Source organism: Telmatherina bonti (genome assembly GCF_933228915.1).
Source record: "Telmatherina bonti genome assembly, chromosome: 9".
Lineage (NCBI taxonomy): Eukaryota > Metazoa > Chordata > Actinopteri > Atheriniformes > Telmatherinidae > Telmatherina > Telmatherina bonti.
The window spans coordinates 18,673,787-18,697,493 of record NC_136627.1 but is presented as its reverse complement, the minus strand read 5'-3'; the positions used below and the strand labels follow the sequence as shown (position 1 = coordinate 18,697,493).

Here is a 23,707-nt window from a genome sequence, read left to right as displayed (position 1 = left end):
AAGTTAAACAGTGTTTATGCTCACAATGCCAAGGACACGTGATTAATAGTCCCCAACAGCCTGCGAGGTTTTATGTTTGCACTTTCAGCTTCTTTGAAGACTTTTACTAACGAATACTAAAACTAGAATTATGAAAATATAACAAATCAGTGTACATTTACTCTAAACTCATTTGAGAATTGGTTAACTGAACACTGGTGAAACATGATACATTGCCTCATGTGCTGTGGTTTTGAAGTAAAAACTAGATTCAAAGCATTAATCACACCCACCTGTTTCCTACTAAATGATGTTTAGCCTTCTTAATGTTTTTGGCTGTTCTTATGTTCTATTAAATGTGGCAGTGATTCTATATTTGTTTACTACAGAAAATGTGTGTGAAAGCCCTTTTTACACTTCTTATGTACAACTTAGTAATATTTCCATTAAAACTGTACTTACAAAACTTTAAACAATCGTTTCACTACTAGAATGTAGTACAAAGAACATTCCTTCCACATCTGCCATGACAGTTTACTGGACATATACTGCCCTCTGTCTTATATGTAATCAATTCAACATGTGCATGTATTTGCTGAGTTGAGAAAAGCTTTTTCTTTCTGTGTCTCATCCCTTATACTTTTAATCTAACTAATATAATATACATGTAATCTATTATCATTAAATCTATACTCATGGCCTCCTCTCAGTCCATCCATCCATCCATTATATATATCAAATTTAGGGTTAGGGTAGACCTAGAAAATCCCATATACTATTTTGTGAGAAGCGGGGTTCACCTTGGACCAGTCACCAGTCCATTACAGAAGAACAAACACATTTGAAAGACAAAAGTTCCGGCTGAGATTTACACTAGGAACTCTTTGTGAAGCCACAGTGTAAACTTGATAACATCTGTACATGCAAAGCCGACAGATGTATAAGTAAAAACAAACAAGAAAAACAATAATTACTGAAATGTATGTCTGTGAATAGAAATGCTTAATCAGAAAGTAATTTATTGTTTGTCTTTTTTCCACAATTGCAGATATCTTTTTTATACACACACAAAAACATAGAGATGATGTAGATCACAGCTGAACGTTTAATAAGTGATTTATCAGTAATGGCCATTTCTATACATATCTATCTGTTCAATGTGTTTGTAGTACAGGAAAGAGGATAGCTTTACCAGTACAAGAGAACTAAAATTAATCAGAAAACAAACTTTAATTTGCAGAATAGAATTCACAGTAGCTATTCACTGATATAATCATCCAAATGAATCACAGACTCTTTGGTTTCTGATTCCTGGTCTTGAGTTTCTGACGTACAACGGCTACAGTCGTGAAGAAATTTCCCAAGAAAAGAACAAGGAAGCTGACACCACATGTCATGACCTGGAAATATATTAAACACAGAGAAAACTGCATTAGTAAACAAAATAGCAATGAGTACAAAAGCTAAAAAATATATGACTATTTTTTGTAAAAAAAAAAAAACGTGATCAGGTGATCAAGTCAAACAATGGTCACAGTCAAACAATGACTTTTAAGAAAATAGGCAATACTACTTTTTAAAATATCTTTGATAAAATTTAAACATACTCTTTCTTTTTTCTTTTTTTTTAAATTTATTTTTTTTTTAAAAAATTTTAAATGTTTTTTTAAAAAATTTTTTATAAAAAAACATACATAAAAAACATAAACATACTCTTTCAGCCATGCACCTGACCTACCTGTTGATTTCAAGATGTAGACCAACTGTGCATTTAGCATGAATGATGAGCAAACGATGTGTGAATTTGTTAGAAAAGAGCAAAACTTGGTTAGTGGGAGCACTGACCTGCCATTCTATGCAGTCCGGGAGCTGAGCCATTCTGAACAGAGACAGGGCATTGAAGAGCTGCCAGAACTACAAGACAAAAAAAAAGAGGTTGAAGGGTTTGTTTGATTTAAGCAAGTAGAGACATGCAGGCAAAAACCATCAGATCCAGAAAAACCTCAACACTGACAAAATAATCCCAACACTCCCCAGATAATGTTCAGTCTAGAATTTCATCAGCATTTCTTCTTTTTCTTCTTTTTGGTATAAACCAGTCTTTATGCATTCTAACCATGACAAAGCATTACTTCTTTAATGCAAAGTTTGCAGTTTGTGTAAACTTCTTTAAGTGAAGATTTGTACTCACATGACCAAAAAACAGGAAGGGCAAGAGAAATGTCAGCCCTTTCCACATCCAGGACTGGAATCCCTCTAAAAAGAAAAAAAAAAACCCCAAACAAACAATACAATTTTAAAAAGATAAAACCCTTTGTGTGTTTTTAAATAACTGATGATGAGGAACTCCAGACAATCCTCATGGTTACAACATGTTGTGGCCCATTTGTGGTTGAACTTATTTGTATTCTGTGTCCTTGGCATGTTTCAGTCTCTTACCTACAGTCAGATCCAAGTTGTGTCTTTCTCCGAGGGCTCGCAGTCTGTACAGACATCCACTCTGATAATAACACTGCAGGCACTGAACAAAACCTGTAGATTACACATGACATTAATTATCATCAATCTATGGAAAGTTAAAACTATTAATACATTTTTTTTTTACTTATACACTTTAATCTTACTTTGATACAAGCAGTAGGACAAGAACTGGTTCCTGAATATCTTGTACAACTTCCCATCTGGCCTTAAATTGTGAAAAGAACATAGTTATTTATTACTTTTGTGTTAAAACTTGCCATTTAACTATTTTTTTGCAGTTTTTGTCTCATGCTACTCACCATGTCAGCATCACACCAGACAAAAAAGCTGAGACGTAGTGGTGAAAAACCCACCATCCTTTGATTCTTGTTCGAAACACATTTTATTGCATCAGATAGTTGGCACCGACAGATATAAACAGAAACAATTCAAAACTTGGATCATTTTAGCACAAATAAATGGGCTGAAAATCCATGAAAGATGCCAACCTGGAGCCATTTGTGATGAGGATACTTTCCCTGATAGTCAGTGTACAATAGTACCACACCAGCAAAAAGTTGAGGATAGCGTCAAGAAACCTAAAGTCAAGAACAAAGGCTGTGTTACACCAATGTACATCAGTTTAAATGGATCATTATATGCTGTGTATGATGTGTATTGCACCTGTAGTTCAGAAAGAAACAGCAAGTGATGGAGAACAGCAGCAAGATGACTGTGAGATACAGCTTGAACTTCTCATATTCATCTTTGTAGGCAAACCTAAAAAGACATTTTAGTTAAATAAAACACAACTTTTAAAATGGGACGTTTCCAAGCTGAATAACAGTACAGCTGAAAAGTCAATTCTGTAAATGATTAAATGTTAAATACTGTAAGAAAATGCAAGAACTTAATATTCCATGTCTTGGCTTTAAAGAACACTACTTACTTCGCCTGCTTGGTAAGAAGAGTGACATTCACATTTCCAAGGACCAGATTGAGGTATAACCTGTAAAATGAAACACAATCACAAATGTTAGTTTCTGTCATCTGAATAGGCAATCCATGAGGTTATGAGCTTATGTTAAGTCTTTCAATTAATTTAAAACCATCACCCATTTTTCTTGGGAAGGAAAGCTTCCATTTCAGAGAAAACGTTCTGTTGTGTCTTCATTTTCTCTTTTATTTCATCCAGCATCTTCACATCTCCTTCTGATGATCCTTTCCTACATCTGTTAAAACATATAGAGCATTTGCACTATTTGAATGGCATCACTTTTTTCAACAATATAAGTTCTTCCAAGCTGGCAAGGGTCCATTTGGTTTATTTCAGTTGACATTTCTTCTTCTCTATTTTTTATCATTTGTTATGGTTATTGTTTTTATGTGCAGTAATGTACTTTGTATGATGTGCAATTATAAATATATATATATTTATGGAAATTTCTGGGCGTGACACTTACTTTTTCACCAGTTGTGACATGTCTTTCTGTCTTTTCCTCTGATGGGAAATAGATGAAGCACAGTTGTTCTGTAGTTTGGTGACTTCATCAAGTTTCTGTAAATACATTTTGTGTGTCTCCTAAAGGACAGTGAGAATAGAGTTTTAACAAAAACAAAGTAACATAGTAAAGGAAGATTTCAAGATTTTAAAGTGTTTTTGATGTAAATCTGTAACCAAGATATCCAACAAGAAAACAAGCATTACTACTCTATGGGAGTTTTACAAAAGGGTTCATTGGGAGATTGTTGAGTGGTTGGAGTACAACTATAATAGAAAAAAATGAAGAAAAGACTAAACTGATATGAGGACAATCTCTTAGCAGATTATGATCAAGTTCTTACCTGTAGTTTTTGATACTCCTCTTCCAAGCATTTCCACTCCTCCAGAATTTCTGTTGAACCTTGAAGCATTTTGTGATTGTTTCTCTTGCAACAACACTAGACCCACTAATAAAATATATATTCACACCTTTTAATTGTTCATTCACAATTAAATTACGAAAAGCTATACAGAAGTATCCCGAGAGCCTGCGTCCAATCTCTGACGATCGTTTATTGCATTCTGTTTATTGCATATACTGAACTTTGACTGGTGTTATCACTCACAGAGAAGAAAGCAAATTCTGGTCGTTATCAAAGAGACCATATACAGAATATTGCGATTATGGAGTGCAGCATTTTAACCAATGGTATGCTCACTTTGGTCGTTAGATGGTGCTGTTGTACTTCCCCATCTTCTTGCTTTTCACAGTGCGTTATTGGATTTATAATGAGAATTTTAAATGAATTTATAAACGCATTAGCCTAATATGCACCTATATACACAGTTAGTATAAAAAAGTTAATAACAAATATAAAGATAGAGAAGAGACATCAAGAGGGGCACAAACACACCTCTTGTCCATATTTAAACCTTAACTGTGTTTGTTTTTACTTGAGAAACAGTTGCACATGAGAAAAACCAGGTGGAATAAATCAGTGTCTTATTAATAGGGAAATTTAGACAATTATTTAATTAGGGTTGATTATGAAAATAAAAATAAGAATGAGTTCGCAGAGCATGGACTCCTAAAGGTCCTGGTCTACCATTTGATAGAGGTAAATTTGAAGTCATTGTGATGCATTTCTTTATAACATCGTGGAAATAAACAATCTCTACCAATTGGTTTGGGTATGTAGAACATAACTGTTTATTATAACACACTTTCAATGTCAACTATTTCAATGCCGTTATCTTATTATTAACTTATATCTCAACTACTTGATCGAATTCGTATTAAATTAAATTAAATTAAATATTTAACAAAAAAAAAACAAACAAAAAAAAAACAAAAAACAAAAAACAAAACCCTGATTATTCTTGACCTAAACATACGGAGAATGACTGCAAAGAAACGTATTTATCTGGCCCTTTAAATAGTTTTAACTTTAAATGATTAAAAACAAAAGTACAGACTGTACTCGAGGTGCTAAATATAGTTAATGTTTTATTTATAAAATAACAAAATGTCCTTTTAGGTGTCACCATCTTAAACTCATTTAACAGAACAAAACATGTCCTCAGAACAACACGTCCCGTTATGAGAAAAAAAGTGCGCTAATTGTGAAGTTTTCTGACGGAAGTACCGTTGTCATTTCGATGGCGGCAGTCCACATGTGCGCATGCGCGTCCAGTTGACAGCGGCCGGTCAGTAGTGTTTTTACAGCTGTGTGTTGCTGCTGCAGCGGGGTCTGTAACCCAGAGGCCAGCTCTTTAGCTCATTGACATATAGCGTGTTCCCTTGTACATGCGTGGATTTTAGTAACGTAGTCAACACATAGAAAAACCAGAGGACAACTAAAAAAGAATTGATGACAAAGGTAAGAATTTCAGAGTACGACCACGACTCAGCTAACATTAGCCCAGTGTGGCTAGTGTGGTATCTTTGTTATTGACGGTAGCAGTAAATGTGGAGATGAGGGTTGACGTCGATGTTGTTTAGTTTTTTATCCCTTTAAACTGTTGGGACAGCGTCCCAAATGTGACTGTAAGAACCAAGACACTGGAGAGTTACAATGACATTGTCATAATAAATATCGTCACTTAAGTCATCTTCCTTTTTGAAGCTGAATTGGTTTGTCTAAAGCAGCTCTGACTTTTAAATACGTTTCTCTCCTTATATATATATATATATATATATATATATATATATATATATATATATATATATATATATGACGTAATGTAATAATAAATTATAGAATGGAAGGATTAATTAGGGATGCTGGCTGCAATATCACTCTAATTGTAGTAATCGTTTTGTTAATACTTAAAGGAAAGATAAGGTGAAATATCTCATCCATAATTCTGTTAAATATAATTAATGTAAATATTTTCAATAGAACAGCACATCGACTTTTTTAAAGAATGCTAAATGTATCTATGTATGTTATTAAAAATGTAAAATAAATCCAGGGACATGTTGTGACCTTCATGAACACTGAAAATAACTAATCTTTGTGAAATGAGTTTTATCAGGACAGTTTTGCTGTAAAGTACCTCATGTAGATGCATTGTGACAACATTTCAGAAATAAATTTTCATTGAAATTTTATTTATTTATTTTTTTTTTTATAACATGGAGGTAGATTTAAAGAAACAAAAACTTTGCTGCATCTCATTACTGTGTTTATTTGCAATTAAATTTGATCAGGAAGGTACATGACCCTACTGCTGCCCAAAGGTCAGATTTAGTCCCTTTTGTTTTGATGTTTTATTGCTCTATTCTCATAGTGTGTTTTTAATTTATACATGGTTAAATGTAGAGGTAAAATTCCTTTTTGTGCAAGTAATCAAGTGTTCATCTTATTTGTAGTGTTTTATCCAATGTTTAATCTGTTGGGAATTTTTCAAGTAGCAGCTCTGATCTCACTGTTAATGAAGCTCTCCTTTTAAGATTCATTTCAACATTTATCATACCAAATGTGACGCCACACTGTTTGATTTGCAGCAGACTGATACGAGATGTGTGCTGCCGTGTACGTCCTGTCAACGGTAACGGGCTACGTGCTCACCTCTGCCCTGCTGATGAAATGTCCAACTCTTTTGCATCGGAAGAAGCGAGAGACATTTCACAGCAAACACATTTCCCATCGTGGAGGTAAGGCAGTGCTCGCCCTCCTTCCAAATTCAATATTGGTCAAGTCTGATCGTTTTTTTTTTATTCTGTCAAAATGTATCCCTACTTAATTTTCCTGGTATTAGATGGTTATTTTGACTGTATTTTTACCATAGTTCTCAGAGAGAGCCAAGTTTGGTACCTTTAGAAACCTCAAATTAAAAAGTCCATGAGGCATCTCTGTTTTGCCTTTTTAGCTGTCAAGAAGAGAAAAGGAAAACACCGTACCATATTAATGTTTACTTCTCACATTGTAGGGGCAGGAGAAAACCTGGAAAACACCATGGCAGCTTTCAAACAGTAAGCAGAAAGCGCTTTCTTCACTTGTGACTATGGACATCATGTGCTATCTGGGCTGTCAGCTTTGTTCTCATAACCTCACCTGAGTATATAATCAATGCTGAGGTCAAAGCCTTGCAGTATGTACTTCTGCTTCTGTAATGTTATGTGTTAAATTTTTCAGGAAGTGAACAGGTTTGTTTTCACTCAGCATGTGTTACATTGGCTGTTGGGAACCTCTTGCTTGAGTTCAGAAACAGATATGGTTTTATGTACAGAATGTGCACTGTGTGTTGGTTTATGCAGCGCTGTGGAGCTGGGCACAGACATGCTGGAGCTGGACTGCCACCTGACAAAGGATGAACAGGTTGTGGTTTCACATGATGCCAACTTACAAAGGGTCTGCGGCATCAATGCTGACATCTCCGAAATTAACTACGCTGTGAGTTGCTGCTCAATGATATGTTTGTAATCCGTCAGTGTCCATTTCTGGTACACAAATAAATAGCCTTTAATCATCTATAGTGTTTGGGTACTTTAGCTGCCCATTCTGGTGTTTATACAGGCAAAAAGCTGTGTTAATGTGGCAGAATACTGATTTTTTTTCACTGTTTGTCAAAGATTTAGGATAAACACTGAAGCCTAAAGTATTTTTGCAGAAACGGTGACATGTAGTTTTGTGGTTTTTACAGACTAGTGTACATGAAGTAACATTATTGATGTATCATGTGCTCAAGTGAAGTGCTTACAGAGCCACCTGATTTAATCACATGATGATTAAATTAGGTGAAGCAGACACTCTTGCTGATCATGCAGATTTCTGTTATCTTCTACACATTTTTGAGGGCTGCAGTTTATAGATAAAAGCATTCAGAGAGTGCAGACTTCCACCAAGCTATAGGGTCGCTCACTGGGAAAAAACCCCAAAAGGCCAATGGCCTACCCAGTTACCAACTCCATGCTAACATACTAAATGGCTAATATTACTATCAATTTCATTCGTCAGGATAAATGCCTTAAACAGCTTATTTGGAATCTTTAACCTTTAATGATACTGTGAGACAGATGAAGCAGATGGCTCTAATAGTCTTGGAGTTATTAAACAAATGAGCATTTTCCTGAATGTCTTAGCTGTTAGTGTATTTAACTGTGATTCTGGGTATTATCTGTTTAGTTAGAAGCTGTAATGACAAAGTTATCCATATCTCCCCATAATAAATAATCCTTTAAAATATTCCTGGACCAAGATGAATCCAAAAAGTAGTCACTTGTTTCCTATTCCATTTGTGGATTTTCTTGAAAATTTAACCAAAACCCATCCATATTGTTTTGAGTTGTGATGCAGACAGACAGACATAGCTAAAAACATAAGCTCTGTCTAAGACAAAGGTTTTTGCTTTGCTGACAAGATCAGTGAACAAAACTGTTGATTGCTGTGTGCTGTTTGCAGGAACTTCCCCCATACCTCTGCAGACTGGGTGTAACTTTTCAGAGAGGTAGGCATCACATTTTCATTACTGATGTTCTCACCAAGCCATTCAGATATTAGCATCTTCACCAAAAAGCTGATAGACAGACAAAAATGATGAATACACTTGGACCAACATGCGAAGAAATGTGAAAATGAATCATTTGAAGTTGATGTTTTTAACTCATCCTGTCTGTGCAGAGTGTTTCTGCGAAGGAGGGGAGGACAAACGCATCCCTCTCCTCAAGGATGTTTTTGATGCCTTCCCTGATACGCCAGTCAACATTGACATCAAAGTCAACAATGACACGCTCATCAAGAAGGTGTGTGCGCCTGTCTCTATCTGTGTCTCCTCTTTTTTTTTTTTTTTTCTTTCGGCACTCAAACCATCATGTTTCTTTCTCATACTTATTTGTCAAGAGCTGTGACTCAGATTTACCTTATGACTTGTGTGCCTTTAAAAGAAGAGCGTAAAAAAGGATGTAGATGGGCGTATGTGAAATCCCACTCCACCATTCTCTTGTTTCTTCTTTCTTACATGTTTTGTTTTGTTTCTTGTCTGTTGTATAGAGATAGTTTCAAATTGCATTTTTTTTTTTTTACCACATGTGATGACTCAATCTCAGATATCAAGATGTCTGTAAAACAGCTGACTCTCATGAAGCAGTTCAATTCAATTCAGTTTAACTTTATTTATATAGCGTCAAATCACAGCAATGCGATCTCAAGACACTTTACAGACAGAGAAAAAACACAATGAAAGCCAATTCATAATAGCTTAGATAAGGAAACCAACAGATTGAGTTGGAGGATCCAACTCAATCTCCCATCCTGAGCAAGCACACTGGCAACAGTGGGAAGAGGGTGGAATGATTTTTTTTATTTTTTTAAAAAAAATTTTTTAATATAAGTACATTTTTGTCATCTTTGCAGGTTTCTGAACTGGTTGTTAAATATGACAGAGAACATCTGACTGTATGGGGCAATGCCAGCAATCAGATCGTCAAAAAGTGTTACAAAGAGGTATGTTCACATGCCCACGACCTTATTTAAATGACATTTTAACACTAAATAGATTGTATATTGCTTGTATCCATCATCCCAAATCTCTTTGAAATGATGAAATAAACATGAGGTTATATTAGACTTGACAACTATCTTGTTGATGGAAACTGACTTGAGTTGTTATTTGTTTTTTCAGAATCCTCATATTCCAGTGTTGTTTAGCTTTCCCAGAGTATTGCAGCTACTGGGCCTCTTCTACACAGGCCTCCTGCCCTTTGTTCCGCTAAAGGAGCAGTTCCTGGAAATCCCCATGCCCTCCATTATAACCAAGTAAGAACATGCAAATATTAAGCACATTGCTTTTTTTCATGTGGTATTACACAGCTTATGAAAAGAGGCAATGGTTAAGTCACGCTCGGCAGCATGAGTCAGCCCTCATTTGACTCATGATGGAGAGGAAAAAAGAGAATGACCATACAAACACTGAAGCCTATAAGTACACAGTCTGTTTTACAGTACGTTTGTCCTAATTGGAGCTCAAGCCTGTTTCAAAATGCCGTTTACATACGAAGCGTAACAGCAGCAGGATTTTCTCCAAATTTTTAAACATGAATGGGAGTAAAAATTATTCAAGAAAAAGGACACATTTTTCATGTGGTGTCAGAAATGAATAAAATATGTAAATCTGTCCCTTGAAGCACTTTTTATTCCCATCTGCTAATTAGCTTATGAAAATTATGTTTGGACTACAATTTAAAATTGCTGACTTTTAAAACAGAAGTCTGAGCACAGATTGTTGATTTACAGGGAAATCTTATGACCTTCCACATCCACACTGTGTCTTCATCAGCACACAGATGCATCATATCATTACCTGCAGGCCAAAGTTTCAGACTGAATAAACAAACTCCACCACATACTGATAAAGGCCGTGAGAGGTGGTGTAAAGGTTTCTCTGAGTGGAAACTTGTGCTTCAGATTTTTGTTTTTTGAAGCTTTATGTTGATATGATTGATGGTCAGCCCTTTTAGAGGAAGCCTTTGCTGTTTTATACAGTTTAGTTGTTGCATTTACAATAGATCTTCACCTTCTGCAGCCTGCCTGCAAAACTTTGCTGTTAGGAGATATATTTCTTTTGCACTTCAAAATTCAAAAGGCAGATGCAGCAAACTGGAACGTACATGAACTTTCACAGAGCCACCGACTATGAGATGTACATCAGTCGTGCCACAGAGGACATGCGTGGATTCAAGCCTCAGTCTAACTCGCCTCATTTTGGTTGCTAAAATTTTACACAATTCCCTTTCATTCTCTATTATTGGTGACACAGTTATGTTTCAAGGACACACTTGTAAGCTGAGCTCATTTAGGTCATTGGAAGAAGAATTCACACCCCTTGGCAGGAGAGTGTGTTAGTGCGTGGATGGATCAAGGTCGAGCAAAAGGTTATATGCCAAATATTTATATATTCATTCATTTATTTGAATTTCTTTTTAACACGTCACGTAAACCTTAATACACACCAACTTTCAAGAACCTTTGATGTCAGTTATGAATTGTTATAAATTAAAAAAAAAAAAAAAAAAAAAAAAAAAAATATATATATATATATATATATATATAAAAAAAATCAGCTTTTTCTTTTGGTATGTTAACTTGAAAAACCAGTCCTAAAAAGGTTAAGATGATTGGTGAGAGCAACTCTTTCTTATCACCATTTACACTAATAAAATGTTATTATTACAATTTCATTAATGGTTTGTTTACAGCAAGAATATTTAACTTTTTGTCCTTTACAGGTTGAAGGATCCTAACAGAATAACAAGGAGTCAGCGATTCATCAGCTGGCTGGCAGACTCGTAAGTCCCCAACTCAGTCAAATGTATCACGATGCTTCGTCTTTATTTTAATTCGAGAGTGATTTCACATTTTTGTTTACAAATTTTAATGCAAACTTTTTTGTCTTTTTTTTTTTTTATTTGCAACTACTTCTAGAAAATATTTAGTTTTTAGCTTTTTATGTTTTTTAATTTTGTCTTAGTGCTCCACCACAATGACTGAATAAAACCTCAATAAACCAGTTCTCTACATGCACATATTTCACAGGATAGTTGTAGTCTTCAAATTGTTATTTGAGTATATTTTTAAAGTCTTTGAGTTAATGCTGAAAGTCTGTCCTGTATTTCATTTTGTCTTGCAGTTTGCTGATGAGGAAATCTCTTTTTGATCATCTAACTGCAAGAGGAATACAGGTAACAGCTGCTTAATTATGATCCTCTTTCACAACAAAAATGGGAAGTATATATATATAATATATATATATATATATAATATATATATATATATATATATATATATTTCTGTCAATGGGTTTTTTTGTGCATTCAAAAATCTGTTTTTATTTTTAATTTAACAGCCTAATCGCATGATGTTTGCACGTCCTTCTAAACTTTTCAAACTATAAAAATAAATCAGCACTCCCATGCCCGTCTGTGTCCTCAGTGCTTAGTTGTCTTTGAAGTGCAATGCTTTGTTCGCTTACCTGAAAATGTCAAATGTTCGTCCAAGTTCAAATTTAGACTAGAGTGGCTGATAAGTCTGCTGTCAGAGAGCAGAAGCATTCTTGTGTGACTCTCCATTGTGTGTGCGTGAATTAACTGTCCTGGTCGTGCCTCTGGTTTCAGGTATACATTTGGGTGCTGAATGATGAGGAGGACTTCCAAAGGGCATTTGACTTGGGGGCCACAGGAGTTATGACAGATTTTCCCACCAGGCTTAAAGACTTTATGGACAGGAATGGTATTTCTAAGCTTCAGTGACCTGCCAAATTCTACCTCACCCCCCCTCACTAGCGATTATCCTTCAAGCTGAGTGACCTGCCCAACCAGTTCCCCACATGCACCCACTTTTACTGCATGCATTCCAGTAGGGCTTCTCTCACATTGTGCTTCACATCGGTGAGGCTCCATTTGCTGCCCATGTATTAGTTATATAAACCTTTCTACCTTCAAAAGGGGCTTTTCTGTGTTAATTCAGCCAACTATTTGAACCTTACACCCCTCGTCAGTGTTTTGATGACAGGTAAATCTATATGCCAGAGCTACACCAAATGCTTACAGAGCCATGTACAAATAAAGCAGCTGACTTTTTTTTTTCTTTTTTTATTGTGATTGGGGTATATTTAAAGTTTTATCCTTTTATTATTGTGCAATTTTTTGGGGTTTAAAAAGGCAGTTTAGGAAATTTTATGAAAATCTATTTGCTTATGGGAACATGTGTGTACTTTGTGCACAAGGGACAGGGTTTCAGGCTATCACAAAGAAGAACATGGAGACAAATGACACAAACAACCACATGTGCTCACAGTCAATTTAGATCTTCAGCTAACTTACTATGTTTTGTTTTTGTTTTTTTTTGTTTTTTTTTACTGTTATGTTTAAATTTTTTTTTTGTTTTCCTTGTTGGTTTGCTTTTGAGTGATTTTTTTTTTCTGGCATCCCCCTTTTTTGGCAAATGCTAATACACAGAGTACCTCTGACTCTGTAAATTGTAAACATACAATGTTTTCAAAGTAGCTGTATGACACCTATTGTTTATTACCACATATTCTTGTTCCAATTCAAATGTTGCCTGCTTTTTATGAAGTTTTTCCCCTTTTGTGACTTGACTTTTTTTTTCAAATGTGACTCATTCAACAAAAGAAAATGATCTAAATAAAATAGTTGAGGAGGGGAATCCAGGTTGAATTGACACAAACAAGTTCTCTATCCATTATCTATCTGCACACAGAGAGCTGTGTGAGATGTATTCTTACTAGCCATGTAAATTCAGCCATTTTAGGCAAATCAAAAGAAAGAATAAATCATCGGACTTAAATTAGTACTGAAACAGTGTAACTGCAAGTCTTATGGGTCTTTAATTTCAAATTATATATATTATTTATAATTTCAAATATTTTTGATAAAAGTTTACTTCTTTGATGACATTGTTGTATTGTTTTGCAGTTTGTGGTGTTACTGTAAAAGTATTGAATTTGTACAATCGCAAGAAGATGCATCTTGATGTTGTCATGCCATCCTTATTTACCATTCTTACCCATTCTTATTGGTCTGTCACTCTGCACATGCAATAATACATTTGTCTGCAGTTGTGAAATACTTTTAAATGTCAGACAGCCAAAAAATTGGTATTTATAATAAACAACAGAACGCACACAACTTTACTTTCTACTGTACTGTAATAACCTCTGTTTGTTTGCTTTGTCATACATTTATGTATGTGTAGAGGCTATTACCAAGACTTTTTCTTGAATCAAAAGAATTATTTGTCTATCATTTGAAGATTTTTTTTTTTGACTGAATATGAATCTGTGTATTCTTGTCAATTTTTTGAATTGTAATTGTATTTCTTTACAGGAAATATAGATATTTTAAATATTTAAAGTATTTTGGTAGCCTAGCAAAGACAGTGATTTATGTTGATTGATTGCTTCGCTGCTCTCGTAGGATGATGAAATGTATTAGACAATAAAACCCAAGCACATCGTATTTTTGCACTGCCACTAGAAGGCCTGTGAAGTTACAGATGGTTGTAACAGGTTATTGCATACACATGTATCAATGAGGCGCTCTAATCCAAACTTGTGAGCACATGTGGAAGATTTGTAATGAATGTAGAATTGGTTGAATGTACAGTAAGCTGTTTGATGTATTGCAATCAAAGCAGTATTTGAGTTTCATATTCTTAATTTTGCTCTTGGGCATTTTGTATTACAGCTAGCACAGAATTAAGTTTGCACATATATATTTGGACCTAGTTTTTAAAGCAGTTTATTCCAAATTATATTTTCTTGGGAGAGTTCATCCTGTTATTATATGGCAGGTAGTTTTTATTACATGTACTTTTTTGTTTGTTTTGTTTTGCATGCTAAAATGAAGGTGTCCTGCTTAAATATGTCACTGATAGAATAATTTTTGGGACCTTGCTGCTTGGGTTTAAAAATTGTCCAACCTGCAGTATGTTATTTGATTTGTTTATAAATCATAATAATAAAATTATATTATTATTGACAGCAACTGTTAAAAATATTCTTAAATCTGTTATGTTTATGTTGAAAGAAACTAAATTACTGTAACTTTACTATGAAGCTACAAACCATTTTGAAGTCGCCGGTTTAGTAAATAGTCAGGAGGGGGCGCTGTGGTCTGGATTGATTTCTGAAGTTTTGTCTGTTTCGGACAAGATAAAGATGCTGGGAATATTTTCACTTGAAAATAAGCTTTTTTTTTTTTTTTTTTTTTTTTTCTTGCTGAGTTATAAACACAGCTGGCATCCCTTACTCGCTTTCCGTTTTAATGCTATTTCATAAAACTGCAATACCCTTCCCCAGCAAAAATGCTCTGTTTTGGTGTCATTATTGGTTACTCATCACTGCCCTCGACCAATAAACATGGTGTTGCTATGCCGTGTCAACTCGTTGATTGGCTGAGATGCTTGTCATTTAATCGTGCTAGAAAACCAGGATGTTTTTTGACAAAGATTGCCAACTCAAGATGGTTCACGTATTGAAGCGCTTTCAATTTGTTTATGAATGAGGGAAGTGAGATGCAGAGTTTTAGCATCTGCTTCATTAAACACGATGATTTTTATTCAAAACAGAGATGAAAACCCATCTAGGCATCATAGTTGTGGACATATGTTATGCTTTCTTCCCATATAACTGCAAGTGAAAAGGCTTTACCCTGAGAGCACACTACAAAAGCAAAAATTCAAGTGTTTTAGTGAATACATTTTGCAAATATTATGTCAAACAGAGCTATGTTCACATCAAGGACGCTTAATCGAAATTCCACAGATAAATAAATCAGAAGATGCTTAGAAACTGCGAACATGGATTTTCGAGGGGAGTGAATCATCTTGCTCCGGCTGGCCGTTTCACCACTCTTTGTGTCTCTCTGTAAACTCTGCTGGGCATCATTGCGCGTCAAAACATTGCGTCTCTGCAGGACTTGCCAGGGCCGGAGAGGAGAGGAAATTTGCCTAGAACGGAATGCGAAAGAGGTTTTAGGATTGGCACTACCACGAGGAAAACGAGGAGGTGCGACATTTTTTGGTCTACGTGGAGATCCCCTTTTCTTCCTTTCAAAGGTACGCATTATTTTCCCACTCTGATGCATTTTGTTACGAGTTGTTTTAATTGCTCTGCTTGAGGTTTATTCAAACATAGATGTGGTGGTGGGCAGCCTGCCTAATACTTATTAATTGAATTAACTTTTATCACATAGTGCGCGTTTTTTTACTGTAATATTACTGTGTTAAAGTCAAGTTGATGTTTTCTCATGCAGATACTGGGACCACGCTTCATGTCTGAACTGAATGGATGTTGACATGTTCTGTGGTGTTGCGCTACACTATCTAGGATTTGTTTGTTTGTTCTGAGGTTTTTTCTTATGGGACGCACGCCGTTTTGTGGTGGCAATCCTGCACGTCTGCGCCATCATCCCTGAGCGTGCGTTTTGGCCGTAAAGGTGCACGTCAGCAATGATCAATGCGGGGGTTATTGTGTAATAAGCTCACGTGATCGCGTACTGACGACAATCGCTTGTCAAAGTCATTGCGGGTGTTAAAAGATTTTCGATGGCATGTAGTGCGCGCGTGCGTGCGTGCGTGTGTGTTTCCAGCATTACTGAGCCGAGGCATCCCCGCCATCTGTGGCAGCTGAAGTTCTGCCCCAGATAAAGTGCGCCACTTCCTGTGACCTAATTCACACCAGTAATTACACATATAGGCTAAACTGTAAATCGAGCCTGTGTGTTTTCTTTTTTTTTTTTTTTTTTTTTTTTAAATCGCATGTGACTGCAGGTGATGCACTTGTCTCACTAACACTGTGCTGGCTCGAGGTCCTGAGAGGAAAAACAACTGCCTCCCAGACCCCAAATCAAGCAGTTAAAGTCCAGAGTTAATGCATATAGACAGTTGAAGAAAAGACGCTCTGATCAAGTGACAGCCTCTTTGTGGTCATTGAAAATCATGGATATAATCATTGATCACGCGAGTGAGGAGTCAATATCAGAGATGGAAGATGAGGAGTCAGAGAGGTGCAGGCCTTGAAAGATGATGCAGGGCAGACAGGGCTTGTATACACAAACAGAAGTTGAATACAGTGTGTTTACAGTTTCACATGCACTAGTCTTACATATTTGCCACATATCATCTCACAAAGGCGTATCACAGTTGATGTTTTCAGAACAAATTTTTTCTCTTCAATTTCTAGTCTGTAATCTGATGTGAAATAAAAAGCAGCTTAAAAACAAGCGTCGAGCTTTTTCTCTCCTCCAAGAGGACAAAACAGAGACGGAAGAAGTGCAGGCAGCAGTAACCAGACACACGGACCAGCACACAGTAGCAGAAGCATCACTTCATCAGTGAGATTTGATACGAGTGGGGAGTGGAGTCAGTGATGTCATGCTGCTGTATGCTGCTGGTTTTTGGTGTAACAGAACAGGGAGCAGGATGAAAGAACATTAAGTGCACAAATGGGTGTCAGTGCAGCTCATGGGCTCAGGAGGATACGCAGTGTTTCTTGCCCTCTGTCTTTCTCCTGCTTTGTGATCATTGTCAGGAACAACATCAGCTGCATCAGTGTGTTACGTAACAAAGGTTTTTTTCTGTCGGGATACAAGGTCCCTTTTGGCTGTTCAGACACATGGCACGTAGCCCTTTGTGATGACACCCAGAAATGACTAGAATGGACAGCTCGTGACCTCAAAGAACCCACCGCAGGACTGATGAATAGACAGACAAAAACAAACAAAAAAAAAAAAAACAGGCAGAGGGGTGTAGAGACAGATGAGGAGAGGACAGAAGCAGCCAGACTGAAAGATAAAGTGATAGAAAAATTGGACAAAAAAGCTGAAGTTGTGCAGACAGTCTTGGTCCTGATTTGTCAGTTTTGATCAAATTTTGTTTTGCTGGAGTCTGAGTCGCGCCGATCTGGGAGTCATCTGATCATTTATGCAATTTGTTTTTCTGTCACAGCTTCTTTTTTTTTTTTTGTGCAAAGCATCTCCAGCATCAGCACTTTGCAGAGCGTCAGCATCCTCAACACTACAAAACAATGTCTCTTTGCAAAAAATCATTTTCAAGCATTTCCGCCCACCCAGATGAGTGATGCAATGTTCTTTTGGAAACTCATGGAAAACTGGAAAATGTCAAACAGTGTCATATGCAAACCAAGAGGAGCTTCAGAATTGTTTTACATGTTTAATATACTTCCACTGCCTATGTCTGGTTTCTCTTAAATATTTCATTTTATGCTAAAATACCATTTTCATTTCATTTTTTGCTAAAATGCCAAAATTGATATAAATCAGAGCCATAACATCTCTTAAACCACAACTAAAGATGACTTTTTATAATCACGTTATCTTTAAGTTAATTTGAATACTGCAGTGATTACAACTTTTCTTAAACCTTTGTGAACCCTTAAATTCCTGCATTAATATAACCCCAAACACATTCATATTTAGTCCTAAAATCATCATAGATTTTCAGAGCCTAAAGAGAATCATGTCCAAGATTTCTTGTTTGTTCTGAGCAAAAGTCAAAAACACAAAGATATTTAGCTGCCGATGATGTAAAACCTCATATTTAAAAAGTGCAATCTTAAGATTTTACCTAGCTAAAATAAGACCACTTCTGCTCCCAGTCCTACATAGAACTATTAAACACAAGGTGCAATGCATTTTTAATTATGTTAGTAAAGTATGTTAGTTTTCATCTACATCTGCTGGCACAATACCGGCTGTCACGGCCACCATGATCTGCATCTTTATGCACCTGAGGTCAACATGCTTACATTTCATACAGTGAGCTGGGACTTTCACTCATTTGTGACTTGCTGCAAACACTGCAGCAGGAGCTTTAAAGAAGATTTGATTGAGTTCAACGTTAAACCTAATACTGAAGCTTACGTTGCTGGTTTATGAGCGGTGCTTAAAATGAACAACTTGGCTATAATCTGGCAATGTTGAGCAAATTATTTGTAACTAACTAAACCATCTTGAGATGGCTTTTCCTCTAAATGTTGAATTCAGTTTACAGCCATAAAAATCATAATAAGGCTTACATTTATTTACATTTAACAAGCTGTGTCTCAGATTACATAACCAGCCCATTAGAGAGTGTGTTCATTCTGTTCACGGGGAACCCAAAACATTTTGAACACTCCCCCAAGGAGTTGATGCTAGATAAACCTTGTCCTGAAATGACTGAGAGGATAAAGCGAGCTTTTGGTTAAACATCAGTCTTGTGTGTGTGTGTGTGTGTGTGTGTGTGTGTGTGTGTGTGTGTGTGTGTGTGTGTGTGTGTGTGTGTGTGTGTGTGTGTGTGTGTGGCAAGGGTCAGCTCTGACAACTGTATGAGTGTGTCTTTGTGCCCCAATCCCACGGTGCTGGCACCGTCTCAGAGCAGAGAAAACAAGGGCATGTCTTATTGCCTTATTTATTTATATACCCCCCCCCCCCTCGGTCCTTCCCATCAGCAGCCTTGGAGCTTTTATCAGCTTCCGTCTGAAGCAGATCTGTGAAGAGGCCCCGCTCTCATGTTTGTCCGGAGCTGACGGAGCTCCTCCTGCTCCCAATCAGTATTTTATGAGTTTTTCCACTTGGTTCAGTAAATACAGATGGGAGGGAGAGGAGACAAAAAGTTGCATTGCATGTTGTAAAGGTGTTCAGCACAAAACACACACACAGAAACGCAAAACTAAGACAAGTAATAACAGCATCTTTGAGTCTGTGTCAAAACCTGAAATCACATTTTAATTAGCCTTAAGCAGTAACATCTCAAAAATAAGCACTGCACCACTTGGCAGAAAGTACAGAACATGCCTGTCCCTCCTTGCCTCTTGGTACAGATTCCCAGGCTAGATTGCTAATCTTCTCGGCAGGGCACACCAACAGAAGTATTTTAAGGGCTCGATCTGTTTGGATATCACGGAGCGAGCATCGCACGATCCACACAGTTGTGCTAAGCTAAGCAGATTATCTCTGCAGCCTTGTAGACTTAAACACAGACTGTAAAACAGCACTGCTGCAGTGACAAAGTGATCAGCTGGAGTCAGGTCAGTGTAGTTTGACTGCAGGTTAATGGCGACAGCGGGAGAAGAAGTGGTAAAATAATGGTGCTTTTCAGTGCAGATGTTCAGCCAATGTGGGCTCAGTTTATCAATACAGAAAACGCAGCAAGCTCTCAATGTTATTCTAGAAAAAGCTAAAAGAGATGCTGGAAGTTATTTTAGGATAACAGCATTGCTGAATGGTAACGTGACATGCTAATGCTCACCGCATCTAAAGCTTTTAATGGTTTGGGAGCCAGTTTTATTGCAGTGTTTGCAGCGGAAATCTGAGCACAGTTCATCCTCCAGGAATCATTAATGTCTATACAAAATATCATTACAGTTCATCCATTAGTGAATGCAACAATCATCAAAACATTTGTAATGACAATACATCTCTTGACTGAGACCATGTTTTTAGCCTGAACCTAAAATGTGAATCGTTGGAAATCATCCTGGTTATTCCATCACATTGTCGCTTTTACAGGTTTCACAAATGCAAAGCAGCTGGAAAATTTTCTTAACCAACAAAGCGAACTGTAATCCTGCTAGCCATTATTGCACCTGTGGCACAGTTAGAAACAATCAACTGTTACACAACCAGTTAGCTAATGAGCTGCTCTGCTATACTTCCTGTCTGCAGGTGTTCACCTCCCAACCCACCGCCCACCACGGCCCTCACCTGTGTGTTGCGGTGCTTCCCTTGTGAGCCGACCTGGGCTGGCAGTCCCTTCTTGCACCGCCCGCCAACACCGCCCATGGTCAGAATGACGCGCTCCAAGACTTTTCAGGCATATCTGCCGAGCTGCCATCGAACTTACAGCTGCATCCACTGCCGAGCTCACCTGGCCAACCATGACGAGCTCATCTCAAAGGTAACCGGGGTCGAGGGGGGGGGGGGGTAAACTGCACTTTAGTGATCTGAACACCATGACAGCAAATCTATTAGTTAAGATTAAATTAAAAAACACTCTGACAGATTAACATGTTTTACTTGTTTTTCTGTCTTGTCAAGGGTGATAAATGGCTTAAATGCTTAGCAGCGTTTAAGGTACCGGTACTTATTTCATGAGATGTGCAAATTTTATAAAGTATTAAAGATTTGCTGATGGTACAAATATTTTTTGTTCAGGTACAAATTATAACACAAGTGATTAATACTGAATTGATAAATACTGAAAGGAGTAAAGGACATACATTTTTAGGGATGATGATAGATGGAAAAAAAAATCAGTAAAAAAATCATAAATCACTCCCCATATTTTACTCTTTATTAGTTCTTCCATGTTTCATTTACTGTGCAAAGATACAGGGTAATAATTACACAAGTATAATACATCTTGTGCTCTTTCTGCAAAGGAAAGCAATGTGGATCATAATGGGGCAGGATATTAGGATCACGCAAGCTTATTATCCTCACAGTCCAGACTCATTAGCTTAAGAGATACTATGAAATTTCAGACAGCACCAGTCCTATTCAAAGCCTAAACCAACCGCCTGCTAGGGAACACTCGGAAATCCTTCACTGCAAGGGAGGGGGTCATGACTTAAGGGGACATTTATTTATAGAGCACTTCAGGTACGAACAAGAAGGAAAACCTTTTGTATTGCAATTTTTGGGGTTAATTTGTTGCAAGGGGGCACTCAGGGCATGCCCCAATCGAAGTGTTTTTATATATATATATATATATATATATATATATATATATATATATATATATATATATATATATATATATATATATATATATATATATATATATATCAATGTGTGTGTGTATACAGCTAAACACTGATTCTCCTTGTTAAGCGTACCAGTAAAAATCAGTAAAAACTTCATGTAGTTCTACATTAGTCCAGCCCATGTTGAGCCATTAGTCCTCTTATTCTAGATATACTTTAGGCTGATTTGGTTATTGCATTAATGTGGTTGTTAAGCTTTGCTCAAAGTCCAAAATGACAATAAGAGGTCTGGCTTAATTTTTTTATTTAACTTTGCTACCACAAGCTGGAAACTCATGTTTGTCTCCAAGCAGAATTATTTAGGTTTTATTTTTATTTAGCTGAAGAAAATTCAGGAACATCCATGTACTGCATTAACTGAGGCATGAAGTTAAGCTTTGTATCAGACCTGAGTCCCCTGGTGAAGCAGTAATATAGAGCTGAATGTCATCAGCATAATCATGGTACAATATTTTTTCCCCCATGATTCGATCTAGTGAGCCTGTAGATGATAAACAATGCTGGACCCAACATGGAACCTTGGGGAACTCCACATGTCATCTTTGTTTGAGAAGATCTACAAACTGAAACAAAATCGTCCCTAACTTTCAAGTGCGATTTAAGCCAGTTGACCAAAAAGGATGCTACTGTGTCAAAAGCAACATTTAGGTCTAACAGAATCCAAACCAGCTGCTGCTGTATATACTTAGATGGACACCAGTCAAACCTCTGATAGTTTCAATGCTGTGGTGAGGTTAAAATCCTGACTGAAAGTCAGATTTTTCCAATATTTTGTTTTGAAATGGAAGATTTTAATCAGGGATGTAGTTGTTAATTATTGACTTGTCCAGAATTATTGACCTAAATCAGGCATACTGAACATAGAAATGCAAATAATAGTGACCATAAACGCTCAAGTTATGTATAAAAAACATTACAAAGTCATTTTGAATAAGAAATTTGTGTTTATAACATGGTCTGATGGGGTAGATTCTTGCTCCACCTATTTAAAACAGTTTCCTCTCATCTTGCAGTCGTTCCAAGGCAGCCAAGGCAGAGCCTACCTGTTCAACTCAGTGTGAGTATTAATCTAATATCTCATCTCACCATGTTTGCTTCCCATATGTTTGCAAAAAGCCTTCCAGGAAAAGCCATCTTGCATGCTGAACATAAGGCAGGAGGCAGGTGATGTGCCATGCTCAGGTTAATAAAACATGTTGTCCCACATGAGCTCTTTATGAAGCCCCAGTGTAGGCAAATCCAGGCTGTGGCTCAGAGCACTGCCATTATCTGCTGGATTGAGTGTGATATTAAGCTTTCTGAATCCATGCTGCACTGCCTGGAGCCTGATCAGTATGGCCCTGTGTGAGTGGGCTCTGGTTTGGCAGTAACTCCCCTCTGCACAACCATATTTTTAAAAGTTTTTTTTCTGTCTCGTCTCTGCTTGTGCCTCCCTCCCCGTTGCTCACAGGGTGAACGTTGGGTGTGGCCCTGCAGAAGAGAGAGTTTTGCTGACAGGCCTGCATGCTGTGGCCGATATCTACTGTGAGAACTGCAAGACGACTTTGGGCTGGAAATATGTAAGTGTACTTGGCTGATTAAATGCCCAGCATCCACAAACTGCTTCCAAATTTAGAGGTGGACAAACTGGGAGGTTGTTATTATAGCATACCCTCATTTTATTTGTCCTCTGATTATGTTTAGAGCGCTCTTCTCCCAGGGTCACTGCAGTTGTTCAGATTTAGACTGCGGTAATTATAAGTTGTCTCAACAGATGGAGAGAGAGAGAGAGGGCTTAATTTATCTAAAAGACTTCTGGTGAGGTTTTGTTGATTCAGCAGTGGGGGTTTCATCTCTTTTATAACTCAAGTACAGATTTTCTGATCCTGAAAGTAGACTATTATGTGATGTTCATGCAAATTAAGCTTAATGTAAAGTGTACTCAATGTACAATTATATGCTTTCTTTAGTAGCATAAATAATATATTTATAATACATGTGCCTGATATGGTTAACAAT

At 36.8% G+C, this 23,707-nt stretch overlaps 3 protein-coding genes across 3 annotated transcripts in view; 2 read left to right on the top strand and 1 right to left on the bottom strand.

The window, feature by feature from the left end:
- Positions 1 to 1,265: 1,265 nt before the first annotated feature.
- tmem120ab (transmembrane protein 120Ab) lies at positions 1,266 to 4,353 on the bottom strand (the record flags this gene model as incomplete). Its single annotated transcript, XM_079246879.1, has 12 exons — positions 1,266 to 1,379; positions 1,825 to 1,893; positions 2,171 to 2,235; positions 2,419 to 2,511; positions 2,604 to 2,665; positions 2,760 to 2,825; positions 2,949 to 3,038; positions 3,124 to 3,219; positions 3,389 to 3,448; positions 3,555 to 3,671; positions 3,903 to 4,021; positions 4,285 to 4,353. 12 exons carry the CDS (start codon positions 4,351 to 4,353, stop codon positions 1,266 to 1,268), a joined length of 1,020 nt encoding a protein of 339 aa, XP_079103005.1.
- A 1,315-nt stretch (positions 4,354 to 5,668) lies between these two features.
- gdpd1 (glycerophosphodiester phosphodiesterase domain containing 1) lies at positions 5,669 to 12,671 on the top strand (the record flags this gene model as incomplete). The annotated part of the gene is made up of 11 exons (XM_079246483.1): positions 5,669 to 5,802; positions 6,933 to 7,082; positions 7,358 to 7,400; positions 7,686 to 7,821; positions 8,830 to 8,875; positions 9,049 to 9,170; positions 9,781 to 9,870; positions 10,049 to 10,182; positions 11,652 to 11,711; positions 12,053 to 12,104; positions 12,537 to 12,671. The coding sequence occupies exons 2-11, from the start codon at positions 6,947 to 6,949 to the stop codon at positions 12,669 to 12,671; spliced, it is 954 nt and encodes a 317-aa protein (XP_079102609.1). The 5' UTR covers positions 5,669 to 5,802; positions 6,933 to 6,946.
- A 3,191-nt stretch (positions 12,672 to 15,862) lies between these two features.
- Positions 15,863 to 23,707, top strand: part of ypel2b (yippee-like 2b) — an 11,325-nt gene continuing 3,480 nt past the window's right edge. Inside the window, exons 1-4 of the mRNA XM_079246880.1 lie at positions 15,863 to 15,999; positions 20,610 to 20,841; positions 22,723 to 22,766; positions 23,160 to 23,268. Of these exons, the coding sequence (XP_079103006.1) occupies positions 20,725 to 20,841; positions 22,723 to 22,766; positions 23,160 to 23,268 (270 nt within the window). The 5' untranslated portion in view covers positions 15,863 to 15,999; positions 20,610 to 20,724. The remainder of the gene's footprint in view (positions 16,000 to 20,609; positions 20,842 to 22,722; positions 22,767 to 23,159; positions 23,269 to 23,707) is intronic.